Source organism: Schistocerca americana, chromosome 5 (genome assembly GCF_021461395.2).
Source record: "Schistocerca americana isolate TAMUIC-IGC-003095 chromosome 5, iqSchAmer2.1, whole genome shotgun sequence".
Lineage (NCBI taxonomy): Eukaryota > Metazoa > Arthropoda > Insecta > Orthoptera > Acrididae > Schistocerca > Schistocerca americana.
Window position 1 is genome coordinate 223148080 of NC_060123.1, and position 13506 is coordinate 223161585.

The window sequence follows — 13506 nt, forward strand, 5'->3', positions numbered from 1 at the left end:
TAGATACGCCCTGCTGTTCTCTTGAGGCGCAGATGATACTCCGAATACTGACGCTGATGCAGGGTGATGATACTGACTGAGAGGCCCCGTGTGTCCACTTTCATCGGCGTCTGGCGGACTGACGTCCACTTGGGAATTATTTGAATGACGTACGACGGAAGTATAACACAGTCTGTGTTGTGTGTGTTCCCTGTGGTGACTGATCACGAGTAGGTTGCGTCTCCCTGGACACTGTACTTGCTGTGTCTCGTATCTCGGGGTTCACACCAATGTTGTTGTTGTCTTCAGTCCGAAGACTGTTTTGCTACAGCTCTCAATGCTACTCGATACTGTACGAACGTCTTAATATCACCGCGCGGGATTAGCCGAGCGGTCAAAGGCGCTGTAGTCATGGACTGTGCGGTTGGTCCCGACGGAGGTTCGAGTCCACCCTCGGGCATGGGTGTGTGTGTTTGTCCTTAGGATAATGTAGGTTAAGTAGTGTGTAAGGTTAGGGACTGATGACCTTACCAGTTAAATCCCATAAGATTTCACACACATTTGAACATTTCTTAATCTCTGAATAAGTGCTGCAGCCTACATCTTTCGGAACCTGCTTACTGTACCTCTTGGTCTCCCTCTACGATTTTTACCCCCCCTCCCCCCCCCTCCCACACACACACGCACGCACACTTCCCTCCAGCGCTAAAATGGTTATCCCTGATGTCTCAGAATGTGTCCTATCATCAGTCCCCTAGACTTAGAACTACTTAAACCTAACTAATCTAAGGACATCACAGGATTAGAACCTGCAACCGTACCAGCAGCGCGGTTCTGGACTGCGCTGCTACTACGGTCGCAGGTTCGAATCCTGCCTCGGGCATGGGTGTGTATGATGTCCTTAGGTTAGTTAGGTTTAAACAGTTCTAAGTCTAGGGCAATGATGACCTCAAACGTTAAGTCCCATAGTGCTCAGAGCCATTTGTATGACCTGTTTTAAAATGTCAGGTACAGGTCCTCAGATTTGCAGTAAGTAAACAATACTTAATCGCATTTTAGAGAATGCACTTCACCCACGTGTTCTTGTGTGTTGTTACTGTACCTCTTGGTCTCCCTCTACGATTTTTACCCCCCCCCCCCCCCCCACACACACACACACGCACGCACATGGTAGATATATACTTCTGTGTGTACTATATACGTATGTACAGATGTAAACAATACAGAACCAGAATGAGATTTTTACTCTGCGGCGGAGTAAGCGCTGATATGAAACTTCCTGGCAGATTAAAACTGTGTGTCAGACCGAGACTCGAACTCGGAACCTTTGGCTTTCGCGGGCAAGTGCTCTACCAATTTTTTTCTTTCTTTTATCTTTTTTTTACGTTGTGTTTGGTCGTTGTGGACGTCACATGACATCCGTTCAAGTTCGTTTTGTTGATGCTTCCACTCAGTTTTTTTTATTACAGAGGCCAACCAGCTCTCTGACCGAACACGCTGAGCTACCGTGCCGGCATCCAAGCACGACTCACGACCCTTCCTCAGCTTCAAAGGTCCCGAGTTCGAGTGTCGGTCTGGCACACAGTTTTAATCCGCCAGGAAGTTTCAATACAGACTGTGCGGCTGGTCCCGGCGGAGGTTCGAGTCCTCCCTCGGGCGTGGGTGTGTGTTTGTCCTTAGGATAATTTAGGTTAAGTAGTGTGTAAGCTTAGGGACTGATGACCTAAGCAGTTAAGTCCCATAAGATTTCACACACATTTGAACATTTTTCAATACAGAATCATATTCACTGCTAATCGATCAGTCATTCTCTTCGTATTTAATGGTCGTAATGACCAACGGCTGCGTATGTAATTGCAGTGCTCGTTTTTCTTTGTACCCGACAACAGATTCAAGCGACGTGTTTTTAGTTAACCGGGCACTGGCGGAGTCTCACAAGTCGAATGACTGGGTAGACGGAGAGGGAGAGTTCGGAGATGACGCAATACGACCCGCCGGCGAGTTCAACAGGAGTATGCAGAGCTCGTGTCTGATAACGTTTGCGCGCGTCTGCAGTTCCACCACTGTGAATCCCTCAACTGACTCTGCGCATCCTTATAAACGCTCTAAACCTAAGTTAACCGTAGGGAAAACGTAGTGAAAACGTAAATTCCTCTTCCAATAAAAATGGAAATCTTTGTGGGCTAGGAGAGTATCGAAATTAATGTTGTAGGCGCACGTTTTCTGAAGACGTCGTTATAACGTTTGTGTGTGAGTGAGTGTGTACACGCTTCAGTATTGTGACTGTGTCGGGCACGCAGTAGAGGCGAAAGCGAGCGTCGCCGCCGCCGCCGCCGCCCACGGGCTGTCCGGATCGATGAGCCCTGTGCGCGTCCGCCTCCGGACACGGACCTACCCCAGGCGCGGCGGTGCGCGCGCAGCGGCCGCTTCGCCCGGGGCGGCGGCGGCGAGCGGCGGCGCAGTCGACCGCCGGAGTCCACATCGATTCGTCGCGGGTCGGTGCTGCGCGGCTCGGCGCCCTACAGACGGCACGCTGGCGACGGGCGGCAGCAAGGCGTCCGCGGCCGGCCCCAGCGGGGGCGGCGCCGCCGGGGGCGGAGGCGGCGGGGGGCGGCGCGCGGCCGGCGGGCTGCTCAGCCTCGCCATGGGCTGCCGCGCCTCGGCCGAGGAGCGCGCCGCCGCCGACCGCAGCCGCCAGATCGAGAAGGCGCTGCGCGAGGAGCGCGAGCGCGCCGCCAGGGACGTCAAGCTGCTGCTGCTCGGTGCGTCAGCGCGCCCGCCGCGCCCGTAGGCAACCCGCGCGGCAGCCGCACCACTTTCCTTACTCGCCGGCTCAGTGCTTACAGTGTCACAGTACCGGTGCTAAGGTCTCGTGTTCGAACTCCGCTTAGTCCTCTGATGTTCATTCTTTCTTCTTTCTTTCTTCGCTGGGAATGACTGTTAGTGTTACAAACGTGTGGTCCAAACGACTAGCAAAACACGGTGGTGTTCACGCCAACTTTAACATTTTTCATTAGTTACTGGTATCCAGCTGCTTGTAAGCTATTGCATCATTTTGATTTAAACGATAAACTTACTTCACCAGCGTGCGTAGCGCAACGCATTTCGAGAATTCACTCCTTTTCGATTTCTGTGGTTGATTCGTAAATTTTTAGTACGATATTTGCGTGTGCGTCAATCTGCCGCACTTTCCCCGCCGTGTCCTTTGTTGTTGTAAACGCACTGTGCCCCCTTTTTACACACATACAACACAGTGTTTGTTTACGTTTAACGATAGCATGGTACAAAGACGATTTCACGTAACCATACAACGCGAATGATTCATCCATAAAACTTCAGAAATTTAGCCGCATAAACATTATTTCTAAAAAGACGCGAAAGCGTCATGATGCACACAGCGAATGATGTTTTGCGCGTGTGTTAATTTATGGCGAATGATAGAGATCAGAAGACGACTGCCTCAGGCGAAGAGGGACAGAAGAACACACACGCGGATATCGTATGCAAAAATTATGTAATCTCCCAGACAAGACGAAAATGAGACTGAATTACCCTATCGAAAGGTATTCTTTTTCATGCGTAACGCAAATCGTTTCGATAATGTATTCTCTTTTTTGAGTGCAGCGGAAGTTTACATTATTTTTTAATGATATGTCAGCATTTGTCTTACTCCGCCTCTCTTTCCCTTCAGTAATCTTTTTATGTCCTCTAGATACTGTGCTCTCTGTGTCTCATAGAAATTTCACACACATCACATCATTCGCAGTGTTTCTTTACGTTAAAGAATATGTATACTGTGTTAACCGTTAACTAAACAAACATCATGACTGAAATGTTGCACGTGTGCGTTCATTTCTGCGAGATGAAGTAGACACAGTGCGTTGAGATTGTATGTAGACGTCTATGGGGGGAAGACAGACAAATAACGCACGTACAGATATCATATTAAAAAATGACGCAAGCTCAAAAATTGGAATAAAGTTTAAAAAAAATTTATTGGTGCAGTAACTTTGTTACGTGAATCGTTACTGATATAGTTGCAGGCTTTCCAAAGTCGTAGAACACAAAAGAACAATCACAACGTCCACATACTGGTTATTCTTCTTTCATTGTGTCCTTTCACTGAATTTTTAACCACATTTTTTGTTTATTCACCTAAATTTTGAGAAACACGTTATTTACTCATTTTTATACCCGGAGGTTGCCAAGGACTTGCTCCTGTTTTCATTTGCACAGACAAAGAGCATAAATAATTTACGTTATATTTCAAGACTTCACAACTAATAGCAGAAATCGACTAGTGATAACTGCCATGTACAAAAGTTGAAATGATGTTATGTAGCTGAAATGATCCCTTGTGACTCGAAAGGAATTTGGGCTTCCTTTCCATTTTAAGATTATAATATAAACCTGTCTTCGCTCCAACAATAGCCACTGTGGATAAATTTTTCTTCGTTTTTTTATGTTTTAGATACCATTATATATTCCCCTGCTCCTTATCTTTATTTCTTTCTGCAATTTATTTCTCCCTGATGTCCACTTACTTTATGCTTCCAGTCAACTTCGTGAAGCATTCTCGGGGAGTTGCATCATAAACACAATTTTTCCGCGCTTTTTGCTGTCTTCGGGAATTAATTTAATTTTCTTTCCTTACGGTCACTTGTTTTCGTACATTCTTTTCGATTCCGAGAGCACGTTGTCACAGTAGACATTTCGTTTCGCGTTTAAGACTGAATCGATTATTTCTCAGATCCTAGACTCTTTACATATCCAAACCTTGCGACTCCACTGCTTCTGCTCGAGGAATCCATTTATAAGGTGAGGAGTTTCTCTTTACCTCCTTTGTGCGGCTTCCACACATCTCACCTGTAGCTGGTAATTCTTTATGACTCAAAATTATGTAGACGGACTTGTATTGTTATTAACAATATGGCACTTCCCAATACTGACAACTTATCAAACTCTCCTCTTGACAAATTTCAATATATGTTTATTTCCAACTTTTACCATTTCAAGTATCTGGGTTTGACGTTTAGTTAGAAGTTTAACATCGTTTCAAAAATGGCTCTGAGCACTATGGGACTTAACATCAGAGGTCATCAGTCCCCTAGAACCTAGAACTACTTAAACCTAACTAACCTAAGGACACCACACACATCCATGCCCGAGGTCGGATTCGAACCTGCGACCGTAACGGTCGCGCAGTTCCAGACTGAAGCGGCTAGAACCGCTCAGCCACAACGGCCGGTTCTACATTCTTTCATTTTCTCTATTCTGGTCTCTAAATCTTCAACTTATTATTTAATTATTTGTTCATTAATTTTGTGTCACTTTTCTCTTTCTGTTTTCTAGTTTTTAATTCCTTTTACTTTTCTAGTTTTGTCCCCTTTTTTATTATGTACTCAACTACTACTTATCTGCATTTCATTCACCACTTCTTTGCTTATATTTCTTTCCAAAACTTTTCATTGTCCAATAATTTGCTTATTAGTCATACTTGCGTTACAAAATATGACGTATTTCGTTGTCTGTTTTTCTTTTTAGTGTTCCTATGTCCTATGTCTCTTTTCTCCATTTCTATTTTTACAGAAAGCTACGCTGTGTGTCACACATTTATTTCCCTGCTAGAAAGTGGATGTGACTGCTAAGGGAAAACTGTTGGGGAAAATTTTCTTTATATTATTTGTTTACTCATTCATGACAGTTACGCTCCGTAATTGTTTGTACACAGCACGCCGTGAACTGTTTTCAGTTTGGTAACGTGTCTTGTATTAGACGCACCCGCAAAGAGGAGTCATATAGGTCATACAGTCGTACAGAAGACTGAAGTAACTAGATTTTCTGTGATATGTAGTACCTGGCACAAGGAAACCCGAATACTATCACTCTATTTTCTGCAAAGACGTTTAAAACAATCTTGGACTGTAAATTAAGTTGCCTTTTACGAAAGAGTGAACGACTGAAACTAATGTGATTATTTACTAACGAAATTCCCTTTCGCTTTATATTTGTGACATTTACCGGATTCGTATAGTAGGAATTATTATGATTTCATTAGAAAGATTAATTATTCTATAAATCCAACCATAAATTCGAGTTTAATTTTGTTTCACATTATCTAATGAAAGAGATTTGCTTCGTATTTTCGAATAAGCATCGGTTTGTGAATAAAATCTATTTCGTCATTTGGGGCCACAAATAGCTTTTATTTTTATTTTTCAACGCTTCGTTTAATGAAACAATAACATCTTGCAAAATAATAATCGAAAAAGAATGGAACGGTGACACATGACGTTTTTAATATTCGTATACTCTCGTCAAAGATTAACAGTGTTGACGTACGAGGAGCGTTGAACAAGTAATGCAGCACTTTTTTTCTCCGTTACTCAGGTTGAAAAAATGCGGATTGAAAAATGCGGAATTCGTTGTGGGACATCGTGGAATATTTCCGGTTTAGTGCCTATAGTTTCATGAAGTTCCGATAGGTGGCGGCGCTATAGTCGTCTTTAAAATGCCGTCTGTAACGGGGATCCGTTCCAAGCAGAGACCTGATATTGAGTTTCTTTTGGTGGAAAACCAGTGCATCGCACATATTCATAGGCGATTGTGGAATGTCTACGGAGACCTGAAAGTGAACAAAACCACGGTGAATCGTTGTGCGAGGCATTTGTCATGCAACAAGGTCGCGTAAACGTGTCCGATATTCCTAGTGTCGGCCGGCCACTCACAGCTGTGACTCCTAAAATGTTGGAACGTGGGGAAATTGTCATTGAAGTTGGTCGAAGGATCACAATCAAGCACCCCGCTGCCAACTGGACGTCTCTGTTGGTAGTGCTGACAGACTCGTCCAGTGTGTATGCCTTCTGGCTTCCTTGCCATCTAACAGAAGGACCATCTATGCGGAACTGCTTGCGCGTTACAAGAATGATCGTCACATTTTTTGTCGAACATCGTCACAGGTGCTGAAACATGGGTTCATTAATCCGAACCGGAAACGAAACGGCAATCCATTGTGTGGCGCCTCACCACCTCTTCTTTGAAGAAAGAGTTCAAAGCCGCAATTTTAGCCAGTAAAGTCATGGCGACGGTCTTTTGGGACTCTGAAGGTGTTATTCTGTTTTGCACCATCAACTCAGAAGTGTATTGTGCTACCCTCAGAAAAATGAAGAAACGACCTAGCGTATTCGTCGCCACCAAAAGTACAAACGAACTTCTTCTTTATGACAATGCAAGGCCTCACACAGATCTGCGTACCCGAGAGCAGCTCACAAAACTTCTCTGGACTGTTCTCCCTCATCCATCCTACACCCCGGCTCTCTCTGGCCTAATGAAGAATTCAGTCCACGGGAAGGAGTACGTGGATGACGGGCAGGTTATTGATGCAACAAGACGTTGGCTTCAAAGTTGACCAATAGACTGGTACCATGCGGGCATACAGCCACTCCCAGTACGGTGCGGTAAAGCCGCCGCATTGAACAGAGATTATGTCGAAAAATATGGCTTTGTAGATCAAAAAGAAGGGAATAATATGGTATATTTGAACCCTGAATAAAACCAATTTGCTTACAGAAAAAAATGTGTTGCTTTACTTATTGAACGCCCCTCCGAAGTTTCACATGTCGTCCCACGCTAAGACAATTGAGTAACAAATAGTGTCAGAAGAGCGTACGTGTTCTGGGTTTCTTGAAGATATAGTTCTGTTGCGGTACATATGTGCATCACAATGTGAGAGTGAAATGGTGGGGCAACTGGAAATGTACTCCAAAGCTGAAGTACGCTAGACATTGCGAATCTTGTGGGCAAAGCATATAATTGTACACATATTCACCTTGGGATCCTGGAGGTATATGGACCGAATGCAACGTCGCTTCCAGCAGTAGTGAAACGGTGCCAACAATTTGACCAAAGCCGAACAGATGAGGGTGATACTGGTCGGGAAGTCCTGGTCTTGTACCCCGCGATTCTCATCTTGTCGGTAAGCTGAAAGGACATCTGGGGGTGAAGAGATTTTCCATCGATGAGGACGTTCACAACCCGGTTCTCGAATGGCTCTGGCTTCTGTGACCAAGGAGCGGAATTCTATGGTAGAGGAATTGAACGATTATTTAGACTTGGTGACAATGTTTAAAAATAGTTTCATGCACACTAAGGCGACAAAACTCATGGTGTACATCCTAATATTGTGTTAGACGTCCTTTCGCAAGGTGAAATGCAGGAACTCGACGTGGCATGGGGTCAACAAGTCGTTGGGAGTCCCGTGCAGAAATATTGGGCCACGCTGCCTATCTAGCCGTCCATAATAGCGAAAGTGTTGCCGGTCCAGGATTTTGGGCACGAACTCACCTCTGGATTATGTCCCACAAATGTTCGATGGAATTCATGTGGGCCGACATGGGTGGCCGAATACATCGCTCGAATTGTCCAGAATGTTCCTCACGCCAATCGCGAACAACTGTGGCCTGGTGACATCACACATTGTCATCCACAAAAATTCTATCGTTGTTTGGGAACATGAAGCCCATGAATTGCTGCAAATGGTCTACAGGTAAGCCAGCATAACCTTTTACAGTCAATGATCGCACCAGTTGTATCAGGAGATCCAGTCCATTCCATGTAAACACAGCCCACGCCATTAAGGAGAGACCACCGGCTTGCACAGTTCCTTGTTGACAACTTGGGTCCATGACTTCCTGGAATCCTCGCCATCCTACCATAAGCTCTTAATAACAGAAATTGGGACTCATCTGACCAGACCACGGTTTTCCAGTCGTGTAGGCTCCAAGTGGTAAAGTGACGAGCCCAGGAAAGGCACTGCAAGCGAAGTAGTGCTGTTAACAAAGGCACTCACTTCGGTCGTTTGCTGGCACAGTCCATTAACACCACATTTCGCCACACTGTCCTAACGGATACGTCCGTCATACGTCCCACGTTGCTTTCTTCGGTTATTTCACGCATTGTTGGTTGTCTCCTACGTCTGACAACTCTACATACATGAAGCTCCTCTCGGTCGCTAAGTGAAGACCGTCGGCCACTGCGTTGTCCGTGGTGAGAGCTAATGTCTGGAATTTGGTATTCTCGGCACATTCTCGATGCTGTGGATCTCGGAACATTGAATTCCTTAATGATTTCAGAAATGGAATGTCCGAAGCGTGTAGCTCCAGCTACCATTCCGAGTTCAAAGGCAGTTAATTTCCGTCGTGCGGCCGCAACCACGTCGGAGACCTCTTCACATGAATCACCCGAGTACAAAAGACAATTCAGCCAATGCACCACCTTTTTATGCCTCGTGTGCGCGATACTACCGCCATCTGTATATATGCATATCGATATCTCATAGCATCTAACTGTATTTGCGTATCTTTGAACTGCAGTGCAGCATTCGATAAAAGTTGATAGGTCTGCCATAACAATGCGTGACGTGCATTTTGAAGTTCCTCTTTTAGATGTAGACAAACAGTAACGTTTTCCGCGTTACTTCCGCTAGCGGAAGGGGTAAGTTGTTTGGAGTGACAGCCGGTCAATATTTGTCGTTCTGTGATAACAGAAACCGATATGAAGGCAAAATCTTGTTTCCGTCAGATAACGCTCATATATTCTCTTTGATTAATGTCATGTCATTTTCGTAGAACTGAGGAGTTACTGTTTTCATTAACGAGGGAAGTCTCTAATTGGAACCTCGGATGTCGAACTGTGCAAAAAAATCACTCGCAGGGAAACACGAAGATAACGTCTCAGCAAAATTGTAGGCGCTCCCAACCAGTGGTTTATTGAATATGTTGGTGCAGGAGGTAGTTATGATACATGAATTTTGGTTAACAAGTGATATATGATTGTTTATGTATGCACTGTAGGAGTTTGAATTCGGATACCTCGCTAAACACTAAGGTGAGGCAGACTGCTCTGGAGGTCGAGGTGTCACTGGCTGGTTTGTTGGGTTTAAGAGTAAGCTGAATAGGGGTCTCATATTTTCGGTGCTTGTCCTCTTCCTGCAGTAAAGTCTGTAGTTCACAGAAGCGAAAGAACACCGGCGACAGCATGCCTCTAGTGTAAACATTTAGCGAGAGCAAGGGAACGGTATCCGGTTGGTTCAAATGGCTCTGAGCACTATGGGACTTAACATCTATGGTCATCAGTCCCCTAGAACTTAGAACTACTTAAACCTAACTAACCTAAGGACAGCACACAACACCCAGCCATCACGAGGCAGAGAAAATCCCTGACCCCGCCGGGAATCGAACCCGGGAACCCGGGCGCGGGAAGCGAGAACGCTACCGCACGACCACGAGATGCGGGCACGGTATCCGGTTCGCAGTTGCAGGTGACGGCTCGTTTTCCGCTGTTTTTCGGTCTTCCAGCGAATCATTAAAGGAAGTACGCAACCCCTCCGCTACGGCGCTTGCTTATTTGTGAACAACAGAGACCATTCGTAAATTGAAGGTGAGAGTGGGAGGAGGGGAGAGAATAGAAAGGAAAGGAAAGAGACCATCGATGTCAGCTGCATCGGAACTTTACGCGAAATCAGCGGCTACGAGGGAAAATGTGTGCCAGACCGGGATTCGAACCTGGAATCTCCTGCTTCCTAGAGTTTTCCGTTAACCACTGCGCCACCCGAACACAGCAGTGTTAGCCGGCCGGAGTGGCCGAGCGGTTCTAGGCGCTACAGTCTGGAACCGCGCGACCGCTACGGTCGCAGGTTCGGATCCTGCCTCGGGCATGGTTGTGTGTGATGTCCTTAGGTTAGTTAGGTTCCAGTAGTTCTACGTTCCAGGGGACTGATGACCTCAGAAGTGAAGTCCCATAGTGCTCAGAGCCATTTGAACACAGTGTTTATTGCAAGTGCGCGGACTGTCTCGGCACGCCCCTCGGTCCACCCCCACTCCCACCTAGCGCCATCTACCCGCAGTCTCTTTCCACGTCCTCCATGCTCGCTGCTGTGAGATCCCCGCAGGATGTCAGATGTAATTGTTCAGCCGCACTAAGTGGTGGATTCGTTGCCCATCGATGGGAATCGGTTACACGGGGGTTGGAACTTAAATAGTGGCAACTATTTATTCACAACCGATACAAAGGAGTTACATGTTTGCACCTGTTACTGTCCTTCAAAGTAGTCACCAGCGTTGTGTAGAACCCGTTGCCAGCGATGTGGAAGGCGTAGTATACCGTTAGCAGAGCCTGATCTGTTGATGGTCCGAATGAAGCGGTCTGCCTGTCGAATCTCTGGAACAGTTCTGAAGCAAAATCTTCGGAATCAAATCAAAGTCACGAGGACTTAAATCCGGGGAGTATGGTGTATAGTACAGTACTTCCCAGTCCCATCGACCGAACAGAGCAGCCGCAGCTTGCGCTGTATGCGCCCGCGCATTGTCGCGCAAAATGATGGGTGGTTTGCTCAGAAAGTGTCTCCACTTCTTCGCAAAGCCGGCCGCAGGTGATGCTCAAAAAACGAACGGTAATATTGTGCATTGACGGTTTGCCGTGGAAGAACCTAATGCGTTAGTATAACACCATCATAGTCGTACAGGAGAATCACCATAACTTTAGACCACTCCATTCGCACCATCAACAGAACAGGCTCTGTTAACGGTATATTACGCCTTCCACATGGCTGGCAGCGAGTTCTACACAACGCTGGTGAGTGCTTTGAAGGACAGTAACAGGTGCAAACACGTAACTCTTTTGTATCGGTTGTGAATAAATTCCAACCGAATCAATGACTGCATCCAGGCCAAAGGGAGAGAAGCATCACAGAGAAAGTGGGCTCACATTTCCGAATTCTTTGTAACTGTGACTCGCTCTGTAATCTCTGAAACAACATAACATACCCTTTCAACCCGTGAAGTTTCATTTCACGTCGTCCCTTTCTGGATGCTTCACATTTTTTTTATTCTTTTGATTCTCCGGGCAGCGTATTTGCTCTGTCGACTCTCATCGGAAAAGGGGCTGGTCGGAAGCAACTTTTGTTGCCATCCATTAACATTCGTATTTTCACCACAATAACATTTCTGGCAAGTGATAAATTACTGGTGTCACGTTCATATTTTAAAGTATCCTGAATCATATCAACTAGTGGAGTACGAAAATCTTGATCGTACATTTTTGACACACGTGTCATGCCCGCAACCTTGCAGTTTGGCAGTTAACATTCACGTCTCTGTTTCAATGGAAAGCTGTTAAACTGTTTTTATAATCGTTTTCGCTCTCTTAATGCATACGAAACTCTATTAAAATGCAAATGAAAAATTAAGAAAAGTATTAGTTTTTGCGACTCGCCTCGCGTCAGCAAATGCAATCTAGCCAAACTACAATCAAGGCATATCTGTGTAGACGTTGTCAATATAGCCTGTATCATTTCACGAGCCTCGCACTATTGGATCCAATCTGATTTTCTTGGCACAATGTTCATAACAGTAATAAGTCCTTGCAGTAATAAGTATTTACGTATTCAGCACTAATTAGCGTTCTGATACCTCATTGATCCAATAACATCTCCGTATTCACGTTAACTCTAACACGGACACACTCTATTTGACTCCCATCGATTTCTCACTCGCTGTCTGCCTGTCGTATAACAAAAGGTTCAAATGGCTCTGAGCACTATGGGCCTTAACTTCTGAGGTCATCAGTCCCCTAGGATTTAGAACTACTTAAACCTAACTAACCTAAGGACATCACACACATCCATGCCCGAGTCAGGATTCGAACCTGTGACCGTAGTGGTCGCGCGGTTCCTGTCGTATAACAGTTCATTATAATTTTTACATTCTGTGTGATTATAGAAAAAAAAATACATGAAGCTAAAACACTGCACACCCAAAAATAAACATATTAATAATAAATATGTACGATAAGATAATAAAGTGGAGCACAGTTATACATGTTACTGTAGTACAAATGCATGAACCGGCTGAGGAATGTATAATGTTCACGTATTGCAGTCATGTAAAAAATAAAAAAGAAACAAGTAAAATTGATAATTAGCGATGACTTTACAACATGCAGCTCCTGTCCTATCCCAGCGCCAAGAGAATTAGCAGCGTCCATGTGCCCAGGGCTCTTTCTTCTTAAGGGTCCCCAACATGAGCGTTATCGCCCTGACAAACACCAGCGATATGCCAAGTCAGCACACCCACAATTTCGAACGCCACTCTAGTGAAGATGTCCTATGGAAAATGAACTGCTTTGTTTAGCAAAAAATGGTTCGTCTGGCTCTGAGCACTATGGGACTTAAAATCTGAGCTCATCAGTCCCCTGGACTTTGAACTACTTATATCTACCTAACCTAAGGACATCACACACATCCATGCCCGAGGCAGGATTCGAACCTGCGACCGTAGCAGCAGTCTGGAACTGCTCGGCCACAGCGGCCGGCTGCTTTGTTTAGCACCAGTGGCAGTTGATCTCTGTTTGTCCACTAATAATGTACTTTCCATACATCCATACAAATGCTCAACCAGAACATTATGACAATCAACCCACATTGATATAAAGCCGTCTAAGGGTTGGCAGCTTCACATGGTGAAGAATGGT

At 45.3% G+C, this 13506-nt stretch overlaps 1 protein-coding gene across 1 annotated transcript in view; it reads left to right on the forward strand.

Moving 5' to 3' along the window:
- The first annotated feature begins 2623 nt into the window (after window positions 1-2623).
- The window catches only part of LOC124615421 (guanine nucleotide-binding protein G(o) subunit alpha), a 533614-nt gene continuing 522731 nt past the window's right edge, over window positions 2624-13506 (forward strand). The window contains exon 1 of the mRNA XM_047143294.1: window positions 2624-2741. Within this exon, the coding sequence (XP_046999250.1) occupies window positions 2624-2741 (118 nt within the window). The remainder of the gene's footprint in view (window positions 2742-13506) is intronic.